Genomic DNA, 16,448 nt, shown 5'->3' on the forward strand with positions numbered 1-16,448 from the left:
AAAGTATAATTCAAAGGACTTTTTCTAATCTTGTACTCCATGATCAAAAAGGACTGGACAAATAAAGTACCATTTTTATTTTCTTACTGCTCTCTGAGCATCAAGTAGTAAAAAAGTACGAACAGATGGTAAAAGAGAACCTAGGGAGTAACAAAATGAGAAATGTCACAATTATCAAAATTACCAATTCAGCATGCAATAATATAAGCCCAAAGTTTGATTTATAGGAGTTAGTGACATAATACAACAGTTCAAACATGGACCCTATCCTATAAATGCAATACAACTGTTTATTGGGAGCAAATTGTCAAGATATGCAGATGGTAGACAAAAATGGTTGTGGTCTTCAATATAGTATTATTTGGAGATTGGAACAATAACTTGGTCATACAGTACAGTAATACATATGATCCTAATTCATATTAGTAGATAATATATATTTGCAACAGTCACTTGGAACCTCCTTAATTTACAATTCTAGCAAACTGGCAGCATATTCATGAAAATCATATATGCTTACCAAAGCTGTTAATCGAGTATAAAGCATATCTCTCAAAAAATATGGGTTCAAGAGGCAAGCGATGACAAACACATAAATTCAGCAATATCTGATAAATGGCGTAAAGGTTACTATGAAACACATGCAACAACCTTCAGAGTTGATTTGCTAGAAAAGGTATGTGACATACTAAATAAAGGTAAATCAGATCATAAAAAGCAACAATGTAATGTATGAAAAGCATTAAGATACAAAAATTCTACCTCTTTGAGATTGACCCATTCCCAGGTTTTCATCTGCCGTATTAATATCATAAACCAAAGCATGCCGCCCCTACCAATATTGAGACATAGGATTTAATAAAGAGCTCCGTTAATTAACAGCTTATAGTATTATTGACAGTGAAATAACCTCAGCTGCGGTTATAGTCGGTTTATAACAGCCTCATAAAATGGTTATCTTCGGGCCACCTGGTCCAAACTTTCCTTCCAATTATGGATCATATTATTGCTGCTTCAGCAGGTTCATTTGTTGCAAAGCCCCCTGAAGAGTACGATTAGGAGGCTCGGCCTTCCGGGAAGACCTGTGGAAGGGTACTTGCGTCGACTGCATGAGGAGGGGCAAAAAGATCTGCCATATGCAGAAAAGAAATAGGGAATATCACTTCTTTTTTTAGGTCTAAATAAATTAACAGGCCCCGTTTGCTCCTGGGAGACCCGTTAGCTTATGAAGATGGCTTCTAGATATTAAGCAGAGGTCATCGTAGATAATAAGCTCAGATTGTATGTTTCTTCCCTGTCCTGATCCTTGACAGTAAAGGTCATGAAGATTATGGTTGGCATCCAGATGGAGACTCATAGTTCTCCCACTCCTACTAATAATTATCATACCATCAATTCGATAACAGAAATCATTAATAAAAGTTGCTCAGCAGAGCATGCATTCATATAACAGACCTTATCCTACGGGATGTTCATCTGCATTAACCCTCAATAGAAGCTCCTAGTTCCTCATCTGATACTCTCAACTCCTTTCTGAGTTCGATTAAACTTTCCTTCTCCTAGAGGACAACATATGGTCTATAGCTTAAAAACAATGACATAAGCTTCAATGAAAAAAATATTGAATAGTTACGATACCAAGTTAAAGCATCTGATGAGCTTTAAAGGCCCTAAAGACTGAACAGTATGCTTCCTGCTCAATGAGATGGATTTGATTTCCATTCGCCATGCATCGAGGCAAAGGAGTGGAACCTGCAACTGCTATCTCCATTCCCAGCAGCCAGTGCGACCCCCTCTTTGAAACCTATTCTGATGTGAAGGAGGAAGGTCATCATCTGTTCCTGCAGTTGTGCCAGCTCAGAAAGATTCATTATTTGAGTTAAGTTTCCCAGGATGTCAAGATCTTGCAAGGTTCAGAAGGATAACCTCTATTACAAAAAAATCTAGATACAAAAACTTCATAAATTACAAGCTGTTAAATTGTTCTTGAAATCACCATTAATAAACATTTTAGAACACTCCAAATGACTAAAATTGCAACATGGAGAAAAACAGATTGCGAGCAAAAGGGAGCTTCAGCCTTTTGTGAATACAAGCTAACATTAGATTGAAAAGCAGGTTTCATAACCCTAGATACTCGCTCAATATTAGACAAGGTCGCCAAGGAAAGCCAACCAAGCTAATGAAACCAAGTTCTTTTAATCTCACAAATCATCAAATTTACAAGGAAAAATAAAGACAAACTGGAATAGAACTTTCGAACTCAACTCACCACTGCTATCAGAAAGCGCATAGTCCATGACAGCTCCTTCAAAATTCAATCTTGACTAAATGCTATGAAAACCCTTTGGTCCAATAGAAGAAACAGAATCAAGGTACCAAATTGTTGAGAAATATACCTGGAAACAATCAATAAAAACCAAAAATAGTCATAAAATCAGCTAAATGAAACAATCAATCAGCTAAACTAGCTATAAACTCCCTATTCAAAATCTTGGTGCTACAACAATTAGCAACAATCAATTATGCCAGCTGAAAGCAAGATCCTTAAAGTATGCACTGAAAATATCGAGCATAGAAATTATAAGTCTAACTTTTTACTTCAAACCAGCTACTTGTCACCACTGTCATACTTTCCTTCTCTCCGTCCAAAAGCCATAGTGCTTTCACTGTTCAACGAGTTAAATTGATGAGGTTTCGGCCTAATGAGTTTGCCTTCGCTCCTAATTATGCACTAATATGCAAATAATTGAGGTATCAATTAATTGTTACTATCTCTAGTCTACTCCTTTTTTTTGGCTTGTATAAGCACCTTTGGAAATGGAATTTAATAACATTTTGAAACATTACAAATTTAACTCTTTTTGAAGAAACACGCGAATTTTTACTTTAGCCTAGAACAATTATTAGGATTGGCATTGTATTTTAGCCATTTGATAATTGATAGTTTGCTTTTTATTACTTATACTCTATAGCAACTTGCTTTTCATGAGCAAAAAGGAAAATAGCCAATAACCAAAGAAACATAAATTCAAGCAAATTCGTTGAAACAAAAACCCTAATTCCCAAATGTATGATCTTAACTAAAGAACATAAATTCAAAGATACAAACTTTCTACTCTAATCGAGCTTTACAATTTTTTAACTAGGCTCACCGCCATAAAACTAAAAAAAAAATCAATTTCACGTCAAGTTCATCGAAGACAAACCCTAAATTCACAAAACTACGCTCCTATAATTACTCGAAACAAAATCACAAAATCTTACAAGCTTACCTTTTCTATCCAACGCCTCCTATTCTAAGGATGGAAAGCAAATTATTTCACCAAACATTTCTCAATTTTCAACCAAAATTCACTTCAAACAAGCTGCGAGACCAATAAAATTCAACGAATCTCTTCCAAAAGCTAAACTCCGAGAAGCTCCAACACCACCAAAAAATACGAAACTTACTCGGATAAAAATTCTGCGAATCCCAAGTAAAAAAAGATTGAATCAAATAAGCTCGCCAAAAAAAAAGTCAATTCGAAACCGATCACGTTCGGTCAAGGGCGAAACTCCGATTCGAAAATTCAAATTCTGCTTGAAATTCGAGCAAATATTGAGATTTAACGATTTTAAGGAAAGATTTGGAGATGAAAATTAGGGATGAAACTAGGGTTTAGAGAGTGAAAAAAAAATTGTGTGACGAGATTTGGTTTGGATTGCGAAAGAGAGAGAGTGCGTGTGTTTGAGAGAGGAGAGAGAAACAACGCGGACTTGAAAACTTTTATTTATTTATTTTTTGTTTAGTTAATAATTCATTTTGAGTTCCGCCCTTTACGACCATAATTAATGTCGTTTTGATAAAAAACAATTTGGATAAACTACAACTAAAGTCATTAAACTATTAGTAATTTTATACTTTCGGTACTTAACTTCAAAAAGTTACAAAATAGTCACTAAACTATTCAAAAGTTTTCATTTATATCACTCAACTGTTAAAAATCGTTGTTGTATGATCTTTTTTATTCGTACCGCCAGCACAAAATGAAAGCTTTCATTCTTTTCTACAATTCTTTTTTTTAATTACTTTAGATGTCATGAATATGTAAGTCAAAATTCAAACAGTTTTATTCTTCTATCTCCGACATTGACTGTCATATCAATTTAGATATAAGGTTTATTTTTCTACTCATTTATGAGTATTAATCCATTGTCCCGATCATCGAATATAAAAAAATATAATCTGAATTTTAAATTAACAAAATTATAAAAAAATTAATATATAATTTTTGTCTTGGAATGATAATATTGAGATAGTATTATTTTAACAACTTGGGTTGAATCTAAATATGTGCATGATTTTTTCTACTTTTCATATAAAATATAATGTCATGGAATGATAAAATTAATGATTTACCTCAAATTCTTAAATTGGATAAGAAAAATACATTTAAATACGTTTGATCTTATATTTTTAGATGTCAATCGACTTAAAAGTAGTTATCTTAAATTATAATGACGTCACCTATTTCTTAGTATGCTGATATAAATTATATATATAATATGTACGAAAAATGTTTAAAATATGAATGGTATATTTTAAATATGCTTTGTGTAGTATCTAAACTAAAATTTTATACTCGAGCTTATTATTTGGACAAATGGAAGGGTTTAGTTGTTACAACTTTAATGCATTGCGTAATTTAATCCATGTTAATTTTAAAAGTGAGCAATTAAAGATAATTAATCTCGTTTAATAATTTTCGTCAATTGTACATATTTTTATTAGTTTAATAATAAAATTAGCCTTTAAAGTTTACATATTTTACCATTTAGGTCTTGATTTAACAAATTTGGCCTACAATGCTTGCACATTCTGTAAACATTTACATAAAATGTATAAACCTCAAGGGCTAAATTTGTTATTATACTAATCAAAATTATGTACAATTCATGGAAAACATTAAGGTCATGAGTAAATTTCCTTTTATTGCTCGTTTTCAAAATTAGCAGAGATTTGATTATTTCAATCTTTTAATTAGGGATCAATTATTGGTAAAAAGACCTCTGAGTCTCTCTCAAAATCGAAATTGAGCAAATTTATTTCTCTAAAAAAATGGAACAATTTAATCCTGTCAAATTCAAAAGTTAGCAATTAAGAACAATTAATTGCAACGTTAATGTTTTGTTATGCATAAATCTAATTGGTATAATAACAATTTTAGACCTCAAAGTTTACACATTTTGTCAGTTTAGTAATGATTTAACAAATTTTAGCTAGGAACATTTGTATAAATGTGTAAAATGTTGAAGCTAAACTTGTTTAAATGTTTAGAATCTAGACAAATTTGACAAAACATGTAAACATCGCGAACTAAATTTATTGTTATACCAATTAAAATTATATACTGAATATATTAGTGTTGTTGTTGATTGTCCTTAATTGCTCACTTTCAAAATTAATAGGGATTAAAATACTCCGATTTTTTTGAAAGGGACCAATTTACTCAATTTCAAAATTGAGAATGTCCAAAGATGTCCTTTTACCTCAATTATTCAAGATGGAAATTAAGGGGGCTACAGAAGTGCTTATACCATTTGTTTTAAAAAAATGTAAAATACTTTTTGGTGCATATATTCTAAATAGATGATTTAACTTGGGGCCATTAACTTAGCAATTAACTCCATTTTGGTACTTGTATATTTTCTTTCACATTGGTACATGAATTTGTTAATTAAATCAATTTTGGTCATTGAACTTAGATTACGTCAAAATTTGATGATGTGATCATTGTTCTTGGAACAAGATTAATTAGTTAGTTGGCTCGATGGGACAGAGAACCAATTAGTAAACTGGTCCGAACTTCAAATAAATGAGTTGAACCGACTGAATTAAAAATTGCTTAAAACCAATAAAAATGGAAAACTTTGACAAAAACTTATAGTTGAATAGTTTGAATCGATTTAATATATATATTTGTGATTTTTTATTAGTTTAGCATTTGAACAAGACAATTTGATTGAATCAATAACTAATGTTCTGAGTGGTTTGGCTACTAGTCCGATTATTAAAATACTATACGTGACACTATAAGATTGTACCACTTCGTCACTTGAAAGATTATATAAATATTTTAAATTTCAAATGATGATGTGACACAATCTTGGAGTGCTACATTCTCAAACTTTAAAAATTTTCAAGTTTAGGACCAAAATAAATCTAGATGTCAAGTTTAAATACCAAAATGGATCACAAAAAGTATAAGTACCGAAATAAATCTAGTTGCCAAATTCAAGTCCCAAAATTTAATTATCTTTACTTTAAGGGTAACTTACACTCGAGGTAACTAAACATTTAGTAAGTTTATGTTTTGATCACTCAACTTTAAAAAGTTACAAAATAGTTACTAAACTATTCAGAAATTTTAATTGAAGTCATCGGGATATTAAAATCACTATTATACGGCATTCTCTGTTCACGTTGTTTGCACCAATCTAAAGCTTTTCTTCTTTTCTCTTTTACAATTCATTTTTTCTATTCAAAAAATAACATTAAACGTTACGAATCTACTAACAAATATTCAAACAATTTTCCTCTTTAATCTCCGAAACTGACCGTCAAATTAACTTGAATATAAGGTATATTTTCCTACTCGTCGTTGGGTACTGATCCACCATATTGGTTGTTGAATCGTCACTAGGAGCTTGCTAATCGAATTAAAAAAAAAACTAAAATTTTTTGAATAGTTCAGTGGCTAAAATAAAAAATTTCGAATAATTTAATGATTTTTTGTAACTTTTTGAAATTAAATGATCAAAACGTAAACATACCAATAGTTTAGTAACATTAACTGGAATTTACCTTATTTTAAAAGCAAAAATATTAAAATAAGCAAAAATATTACCTAATAAAATAAAAAATAAAAAATATAAGAATAAAAACGCAAATTTTCAAATTTTCACACGTGTGAAAGGCTTGGTTGGATAGTAAGGTTACGTATATCCGTTAGACCGACAAATCAACGCACCTCTTTACTTTCTCTCAAAATTTTAAAAGGAAAAAAATTAAAAAAATTAAAAAAAAAAGGAAAAATGAGATTTCATTTCTCTCCAAAAACACCGCTCCTCTCACTCTCTTCTTCCTCTATCACTTCCCTTTGCCTCCGTCCTTTCCTTCCTTCTGCCCCTAAATCCCATTTTTACCCTTCCCTCGCATGCCACGTGTCTACCGGCGGCAACCTTCGCATGGACTCGACTTCACCGGATCCCTCCTCTTCCTCCTCCGTCTCCGTTGACTCCGTCGCCGACGGTTTGAAAAACCAAAGCTTAAGAGAACATGATATCAGTAATAATAATAATAATATGAACAATGAAAATAAGAAGAATAATGGTAAATTGAGCCTTGAAGATCTTAATTGGGACCATTCATTCGTTAGAGAACTGCCTGGTGACCCTAGAAACGATTCAATTCCACGTCAGGTTTGATTTCTACTATTTTACTTTTTCATGTTTTTAGTTTTATGCTTCTTATTTTTTTCTCGGTTGAATTGAAATTTGTTGAAAGTATTATGTAATTATTTATTTATTTTATGGCTCTGTTAGTTTTTTTTTTGCCTAAACTGTTTTATTATCTCAAACTGCAATTTTTTTAATTAACTAGCGAGGAATATCAACGTTTCGTATTAGATTTTTATTTTTATTTTTTCTAAGTTTTATGGTGATTTTGTAGGTTTTCCATGCATGTTATACAAAAGTTTTGCCATCAGCTGAAGTAGAGAATCCTAAGCTTGTTGCCTGGTCAGATTCAGTGGCTGATTTGCTTGATTTGGATCCTAAAGAGTAAGTATTGCTTTACATTGGATTTCAAAACATAGTAGCGAATGAAGGATGAATGGTGATGGCCATCAGGGAAATCTGTGTTCCGTATTTAGACCCTAGAAGTAAGTTCAACTGGTTTTAAATTAAAGAAAAATGAAGCTGAAACGAAGAGAGATTTTCTCGGGCATGCCTTTCTACTCATTAAACCCTAAAAACAAGCGCTAGGGTCTAAATTATTTCTAGCCTCATCAAATGGGCATCAAATTTTGGCTCTTGAAGCGATAACATTGTGTGGCACTGCCTTTGCTCCCAGGGGCACGCCATGACTACATTGAACTTGCATGTGGGAACTTGGGTTGTATTTCATATCTGTTTATCATTGAATCTGCTAGATCTAGTATTTTTTTTAAAAAAAAAATTCCCTTGGAATGTTTAAATTTCAACTTTTGTATGAAATAATTGATGAAGGGGAAGGGAGGGGGAGACCGGGGATAAATTTGCAAAGATAACAGTGATCATGTGCCAATGATTTATGGAGATGTCATGCTATTTCTATATGTGTCTGGTATTTTGATATTTTTTCTGTACAAACATTGAAGTTTATATAAAATTAACTCTCAAATTATATTGTTTGAATTGTGTTTGAAATGGCTTCTTATTTTGTGCTATCTCTATCATCATCTCTAGTTTTCTGATAATAGAATTTGAAAGTGAGATGGATTAATTGCCATATATAGGATACATAATCCTATAGAAGGATTAGATTGGAAACGCCTTATGAATAGGATTATTTTGAATAAGTTTAGGGCATCTTGTCATGTATGCATGGAAATAAGATAAACTATGATCATTCACTCATCAACTTTGCTTTGTAATACCTAATATATTATCCTATCAAGAAAATTCTCTGTAGGATTAATTCATTGCACATAATCTTGAGAAATATATCTTTCATCCCTTGGTTTTGATTGTTATTTACTTCCTTTTTATGTATTCCCGCATTGCATCATGTTGTCCAAGGCATTAACCGTACAGCTCTTTATCGGTGTTGCAGATTTGGAAGACCAGATTTTCCCCTTAAATTTTCTGGGGCTTCTCCCTTGGCAGGAGCGTAAGTATTTGTCTTCTGTTCTTTTTACAAATTACTTTCTGCTACTTCCTTAGTCACTCTGCATTTGGTCCTCATTGATATTTCCTACGACAGGGTGCCATATGCTCAATGCTATGGAGGACATCAGTTTGGCACATGGGCTGGTCAACTGGGTGACGGCCGTGCCATTACTCTTGGGGAGATTATGAATTCGAAATTAGAAAGGTGGGAACTGCAGCTTAAAGGAGCTGGGAAGACGCCATACAGTCGATTTGCAGATGGGCTTGCAGTTTTACGGAGTAGCATACGTGAATTTCTTTGCAGTGAAGCAATGCATTTTCTAGGAATTCCAACTACTCGCGCTCTTTGTCTTGTGACTACAGGAAAATTTGTAACTCGGGACATGTTTTATGAGTATGTTCATTGGATTTTGTTTTTTATTAAGATAACCACAGGGTGACGAGACATTTCTTGCATACAATGTATAACTATGTAGGGTGTATTTTCAATTATAACTCTTTACATCTTTTACTGCAGTGGCAATCCGAAGGATGAGCCTGGTGCAGTTGTCTGTAGAGTTTCCCAGTCCTTTCTGCGGTTTGGTTCATACCAAATACATGCTTCAAGGGGAGGAGAGGACCTTGGTATTGTACGTTCGTTGGCAGACTATGCCATCAGACATCATTTCCCTCACATTGAGAACATGAGCAAAAGTGAGAGCTTGTCTTTTAGCACTGGTGACAATGATCAATCAGTTGTGGATTTGACTTCAAACAAGTATGCAGGTAAACATTAAGATTCGTTCCCACACGTTTTATGAAGTGTAAACGTCAAGAACAAAGTGAAAGTTGTACTAGTAAAATTTGGCTAGGTAAAATATCTAGTGGCCCTGAGAACATGATTTCCTATTGCTTTTGGCTTTAAGCACTTTTACATTCAAAAGCTGTAGGATATTCTGATTCTTCCCTAAGTTAACATAGAACATATGACTGACTTAACATACTGAGTCAAGGCCTGGTTTCTTGTATGGTGCTGACTTGTGCATCTAGGCCAATGGCGTGTCCACTCCTTTAACTAGTGTCATGACTTGTGCGAGTGATTGAGACAGGATAGCTTCACTCTTTGCTTCTTGATTTACTTTTGGGTCACTGTGAAGCACTTTGTTCAAAAAAAGATTGTCACTTCTGATCCATGAAGCATAAATTTTTGTTTGAAAGCAGAAACCAGATGAGAATTGTCTTGCTTTAGGTAAACTAATCCACGTAGATACATAGGGAATTGAATTTGACTGTGTTGTGGGGGACATGAGTGCTTTCTTGCTCCTCCGCTGTGCAATTTTTCGATGTCCTTTTTGGGGGTGAATGAAGACAATTAGTCAAGTCTTGCGTATGCCTTTTGCACATATTGGTAACGATTCTAATATTTACTCCTATTGTTTATGTACAGCATGGACAGTGGAGATTGCTGAGCGTACTGCCTCTTTGGTTGCTAGATGGCAGGGAGTTGGCTTTACTCATGGTGTGCTGAACACGGACAACATGAGTATTTTAGGTCTCACCATTGATTATGGTCCTTTTGGATTTTTGGATGCTTTTGATCCGAGTTACACACCAAATGTTACAGATCTTCCAGGGAGAAGATACTGTTTTGCAAATCAGCCTGATATTGGCTTATGGAATATTGCACAATTTGCCTCAACTTTGATGACTGCTAACTTGATAAGTGATCAAGAAGCAAATTATGCGATGGAAAGGTATGTCTGGTTTGTGTTCTCTTTCTTTGCAATAAAACTAAAGTATTCCATTGTAGACAATCAAATAAGTTGTCCTGCTATACAGGTATGGGACAAAATTTATGGACGATTATCAAGCAATACTGAGCCAAAAGCTTGGCCTCCAAAAATACAATAAACAGCTTGTCAATAAACTTCTTAGTAATTTGGCTGTTGATAAAGTGGATTACACGAACTTCTTTCGGGCACTTTCCAATATCAAAGCAGATCCTAGCATTCCAGGTGATGAGTTGTTGGTGCCATTGAAAGCTGTTCTGCTAGACATGGGCAAGGAACGCAAGGAGGCGTGGACTAGTTGGGTACAAACCTACATTCAAGAGGTACAATTGGGTTTTTCCTCATATGAATATGCACATACATATTAGGGTAAAGGTATCATGGAGGCCCTTGTATTAGAAATTGGATTTCTATTGTTAAAATTTTTCATTAATTTTTGTTGTTAAACTGATTCCTGTACATCAGCATAAGGAACACGTGGCACGTCACATGTTCTTGTCTGGTTATTCCGTCAACCATGTAAGTTTTTTAACAATACAAATTGATGTAATTTTTAATAGAAAGAACCAATTTGCACTTTGATTTGATGTACAATGACTAATTTGTCCTTTTTTTAAGAAAGGGAGGCAAAATACAATGTGGCTTTTAGTACAGGGCTTCCATGGTACATTTACCTACATATTAATCATAGCTGAAATCTCACAAACTCGTTTTTTTTTTTTTTTACTGCAGCTGGTTGCGAGTGGCGTCTCAGATGAGGAGAGGAAAGCTTCAATGAACTCAGTTAACCCTAAATATGTTCTCAGGAACTACTTATGTCAGAGCGCTATCGATGCAGCTGAAATGGGTGACTTGGAAGAAGTCCGAAGGCTCCTTAAAGTAATGGAGCGACCATATGATGAACAACCGGGAATGGAAAAATATGCTCATTTGCCTCCAGCATGGGCTTATCGGCCTGGTGTGTGCATGCTATCCTGTTCGTCATGAGTTTATCACTTGAGGTACGTTATACAAAAATCACAAATACCAAAAAAGAAAAAAATGATTGCACCTTCGTATATAATAGTGGAAAAGATTTTTATTTCCCTTTTCCTCCCCTATATCATAAAGTTTAGTAGTGCTTGTATACCCTTTTAGGCTTTTATGTTGTATGCTTGTTTATGTTTTGACCTTGCCATTATTTCTGATACTTATATAGCCCATTTGTTGTATGTATAACAACAGAAGCAAGGATTAAATTTAGAATTTAACTCTTAATCTTACCTAGTGTTTTTTTTTTTTAATGTCTAGAATTACCCATAAATCCTCTTCAATCCATAAATAGGAGGATTAAATGTGTTTGAGCGTAATCAAACCCATATCCTTCTACACTAGCAACAATGCTGATGCCAGCTAAGCTAAGACTCACTCGGCAATCTTACTAGTGTAGTAAGCATCAAATTTATGCTGCTTTTGAGTTTATGTGATTTTCTAAGGTGTTTGATATGTTTGTCCGATGTATATCCGGAGATGCATAATTGTATAGTAGATGTGATCTTAATACATAAAAACATAAAAAAGATGGATATGCTTATTGGATATATATATGTATGTATGTAATGTAATGTATCCGGTATTCATATATGAATTTCAATGAAGAGGTGGCCCAAATTAGATTAGAAGATGATGAGTGATAGTGTTGCAATAGACTGGTTCAAGGGTAAAGGGTAGGGTTATCTATTCAAATATGAAGGATCATTCAGAATTTAGAATTTTAGAGGGCTTAAAAAAATATTGTTTGAAACTGGGTTTGAACCAAAAAAAAAAAAAAGAGATCTGTTTAAAATAAGGTTGAGGTCAACATTTGAAGTGCTTGATTTAGTTCGGTCATATTTATTTTCAACTTGTTTTAGTATTATTTATTCATCTGAATGAAAACGGAAATGACCCCGACCCGAACGTCCTAATTGGCAATTCTCTGCATCATCATCACCTATTTGGTTTAAAGAATTTATTTTTATAATTTTTAGATTTTATATAAATTTTTTGGTTTAAGAATTTATTTTTAATGGTTTTTTTTTTAAATTTATATAAAATTTAGGTAGAAGTAAATAATTTGGTACAATATCAGTGTTTCATGACATACTTTCACAAAAGGATAAAAAAATGAAAACTATTGTCAAGTGTTTTTTTTCATCCCTAGGAGTTTTGATAAATGTTTTGAGTTTTTAATTAATTTTTAAACTTAAAAATGTTTTAATTGAATTATTAAAATAATTTAGTTATTAACTAAGATATTAAAGTTGTCAACTAGTTTGAATTTATTGTGGAGCATATTTAAAATATGTGAATAATATTGTAGAAGTATGTGCACTTGTAATATGAATAATCTGAATTTGGCGGGTTATAAAAGAAAATAATGTCAATAAAATTTAAGAAACAATTTCTTTTAATGATTCATATCTTTGCATACAAGCAATTCATTTATCTATTATTTGATTGATTAATTTTTTGTACTGTAATGTCAAGGGTTAAATGTTTTAGTAGTTCTTCGTTGGTGGATGGATCAAGAAAATATTGAATTAGAGTTTTAAGTTTTAGTTCATCCTTCTTTGAAATAATATCTCAGGATTTGCAGCAATAACTTTGTATACTATTGTACGCTCATTAACTGAATGTCTATGGTTAACTAATTGATAGGCTTGAGGAATGGTTGAAGCCATACCTAATCGAAAAAGGATGTTATTCAATCACATTTCCAAGTAATTATAGTAAAACTTGACATATTGATTTTTTGGTTTTTTTGGCAATACGAACGCATTTAAGTAATTATCGTTCTGTTAGGCTATAATGAAAACGTAATTTTTGTTTTTCTTGAAAATGAATATAATTTTGAGATTTTCTATTAGGGCATAATTGATTTTTAAGATTGCTTCGATTCTAGGTCTTTTACTTGTTAGTCTTTGTAGATCTTTCATACGATGTATTCTTTTGAAATGAGAACCCTCAATAATGTGACATAAGAGCTTTTATTAATTTAAATTTTATTGAAATTTTATAAATTGAAATTAAAACTCAGCTAAATGAAACGAAATCGACTAAAGGGTTGTAGTATAAATATCAATGAGATGAATAAATTAATGTGTTTGCAGATTTGATCAGTGTGTTTCGGATTGGTACAATATTATATTAAATAGAATTTAATTAGAATGTTTTAAATTTTAAAATATAGATTATAGTTTATGTTAAATTAATCAAAATTATAATATTTGCATAAACAATTGTTTATTATTACAATATATAATGGCTTTATTTAATGTACGCTAATAGCATAAAAAATTAAAAAAAGGTAATAGCAAAACCAAATAATCAAAAATGAATTAGCTTATATACGTGCACTCACACACGCGTTAGAACTCGGTGAAAGAAACGCTCCGTCTATACTCCGATGACGGTGACTGTAACGGCGATGATGGCATTGACAACGAAGCCTTCAAACTCCAGAAATATTCCCTTATATCTATCCCTCGAGCCGTTACGTTCTCCATCAATTCAGCGTCATCTCCCGACGGAATAAACGGCGGTCGTAAAACCTCCGTCAAGATATCCCACTTCACCCCTTCGAAGAACGGGTGTTCCTTAATCTCACACGCGCCGCCGTGATACCCAAGTCTCATTTTCGGATCCTTTTGTAACAACCGTCCGATTAAATCTGTCAAACCGTTACGTTGACCCATGAACTCAGGCTCTTTAGCCAATACATTCCTAAACGTATCTTTGCGGTTATTCCCTTTAAACGGCGTCGTACCGTACATCATCTCGTAGCTTAAAATACCCAAAGCCCACCAATCGACGGCGAATTCATGACCGTCTCCTCGCACAACTTCCGGTGAAACGTATTCTTCTGTCCCAACGAACGAGTTCGAACATTCCCCATTCGAGAAACTCAGTTTCCGACGACTCACTGGGCTAACTCGAGCTGATTTCGGTTTCTTCAAAGCTTTGTTATAAGGTACACCGGTGATCCATTGAGTAAAATTCACCCGACATTTGCGTCGGACATTGATTTCCGGCGAATTTTTCCGGTAATCCAAGATTTCCGACAATTGCTTCTTCTTTAAACCACGTGAAAGGTCAAAATCCGTCAATGTAACGTGACCAGACCGTTGAACAAGTACGTTTTCAGGCTTAAGGTCTCTATAAACAACCCCCATGGAATGAAGGTGCTCCAGAGCACAAAGGATCTCCGCCAGGTAAAATCTTATAACAGAAATAGCAAAAACGCCATCGTTTTGATGGTGACGAAGTACATTAAGATCAGCACCGGGGCAATAAGGTACAGCCCAACCGATAAACTCATCGGTTTCGAAAAAACCCAAAAGACGTGGCAGAAACGGGTGGTTTCGCGTCGGGTCAGGATCCGAAACCATCTTCAAAACCCCAATTTCCCAACGAGTTCGACGGTCTCCGCCATTGTTGAACCTTCGAACGACTTTAAGAGCAAAAGGGGAACGAGCAGTGGGATCAATGGAGGTGTCGTGGACGAGAAAAACAGTGCCCGTTGCTCCTTTACCGAGGATTTTAATGGCTTTGAGGGTTTCTAAATTCAATTGTAGTGAAGGATTTGAAGCTGAAGATGGATACTCCATTTTTGAGCCAAAAAACAAAAAAAATGTGAAAAGAGACTATGAGAATGGTGGGGGGAGCTATGATGTTAGATCGTGGAGGGATTGGTATATATAGCCTGATTTTGTTTTTTTGTATGTAGTGTGTGATTTTGTGTGTTAGTGGAAAAACATGGGACTTGGGTTCCTTACGTTAAGGGTGGATTATGATTGAAAAAATAGTGGACTCAAATGAGAGACTAGTGGAAAGTTCCTTTATTTGGCCTTTTCTTAGGGCAATTTAGACTTTTTCAAGCTTGAACTTCTGCTCGAAATATGAATTTTTTTTATGATGTTTAAATCGAATCAGATTAATAGGTTAAACAAGGAGAACCAATTAATGTATTGGTCTAAAGAGAGGGGTTAGAGCTTTTGACTCATAAATTGCTCGAAATCGATTAAATTAAATTAAAATTTCCATTGAATTATTTTTCTTTATTTTTTAAAATATTTTTATGAACTTTTTGTAATGACCCGAATTTTACCGTTACCGAAAAAGTGTATTTTCGGGTCTCTATTTTTGAAAAATAGATTCGTAAATATTTATTAAAAATATTTACGAAGTAAAATGAGTAGTTAATTAGAGTTTAATTAAGTGAATTTAATTTAATTAAGAGTAATTAAGAAAAAGACTAAATTGAATAAGGGGTAAAAGTTAAATTATAGATTAAAAGAAAATAAAAAGGACTAAAAAGGAAATTATACAAAAAGTATAAATTGAGGCGGTGTACCGTGAAGAAAATTTAAGATTTTTTTATGTTTAATATATTATTATATTATTATATTATTATATAATAAATATATTTTATGTTTTAATTATATTATATTATATTATATATTATATTATATAAATAAGTAAAGAAACATAAGAAACAGAATGAAAGGAAACGAAACAGAGAAGAACAAGGGAGAAAGAAAGGAAAGAAAGAAAGAAAGGGAGAAAAGGGAAAATCAATGTTTTGAAGCTTTAAACTTTAATTGGTAAGTTAATTTAGCCCTTTTTACTTAATTTTGATGTTTTAGAAGCTTTGGAACAAGATTTTGATGAAATTAAGTTGATATTTTAAAAGTTATTAGATTTCTAGATATTGTCCATGTTAAATAAAATGATGAATTAAGGGCT

The 16,448-nt window shown here is 33.1% G+C and overlaps 2 protein-coding genes and 1 pseudogene across 2 annotated transcripts; 1 reads left to right on the plus strand and 2 right to left on the minus strand.

The window, feature by feature from the left end:
• Window positions 1-3,750, minus strand: part of LOC121204844 (protein EMSY-LIKE 3-like) — a 10,398-nt pseudogene extending 6,648 nt beyond the window's left edge.
• A 3,265-nt stretch (window positions 3,751-7,015) lies between these two features.
• LOC121204845 (protein adenylyltransferase SelO) lies at window positions 7,016-11,944 on the plus strand. The gene is made up of 8 exons (XM_041075533.1): window positions 7,016-7,464; window positions 7,715-7,824; window positions 8,858-8,914; window positions 9,008-9,307; window positions 9,431-9,678; window positions 10,340-10,646; window positions 10,732-11,005; window positions 11,415-11,944. Exons 1-8 carry the CDS (start codon window positions 7,078-7,080, stop codon window positions 11,667-11,669), a joined length of 1,938 nt encoding a protein of 645 aa, XP_040931467.1. The 5' UTR covers window positions 7,016-7,077; the 3' UTR covers window positions 11,670-11,944.
• Window position 11,945: 1 nt separating this feature from the next.
• Window positions 11,946-15,678, minus strand: LOC121204846 (serine/threonine-protein kinase UCNL). The gene has a single exon (XM_041075534.1). The coding sequence runs from the start codon at window positions 15,308-15,310 to the stop codon at window positions 14,072-14,074; it is 1,239 nt and encodes a 412-aa protein (XP_040931468.1). The 5' UTR covers window positions 15,311-15,678; the 3' UTR covers window positions 11,946-14,071.
• Window positions 15,679-16,448: the final 770 nt, after the last annotated feature.

This window comes from Gossypium hirsutum, chromosome A08 (genome assembly GCF_007990345.1).
Source record: "Gossypium hirsutum isolate 1008001.06 chromosome A08, Gossypium_hirsutum_v2.1, whole genome shotgun sequence".
In the NCBI taxonomy this organism is placed as follows: Eukaryota; Viridiplantae; Streptophyta; class Magnoliopsida; order Malvales; family Malvaceae; genus Gossypium; species Gossypium hirsutum.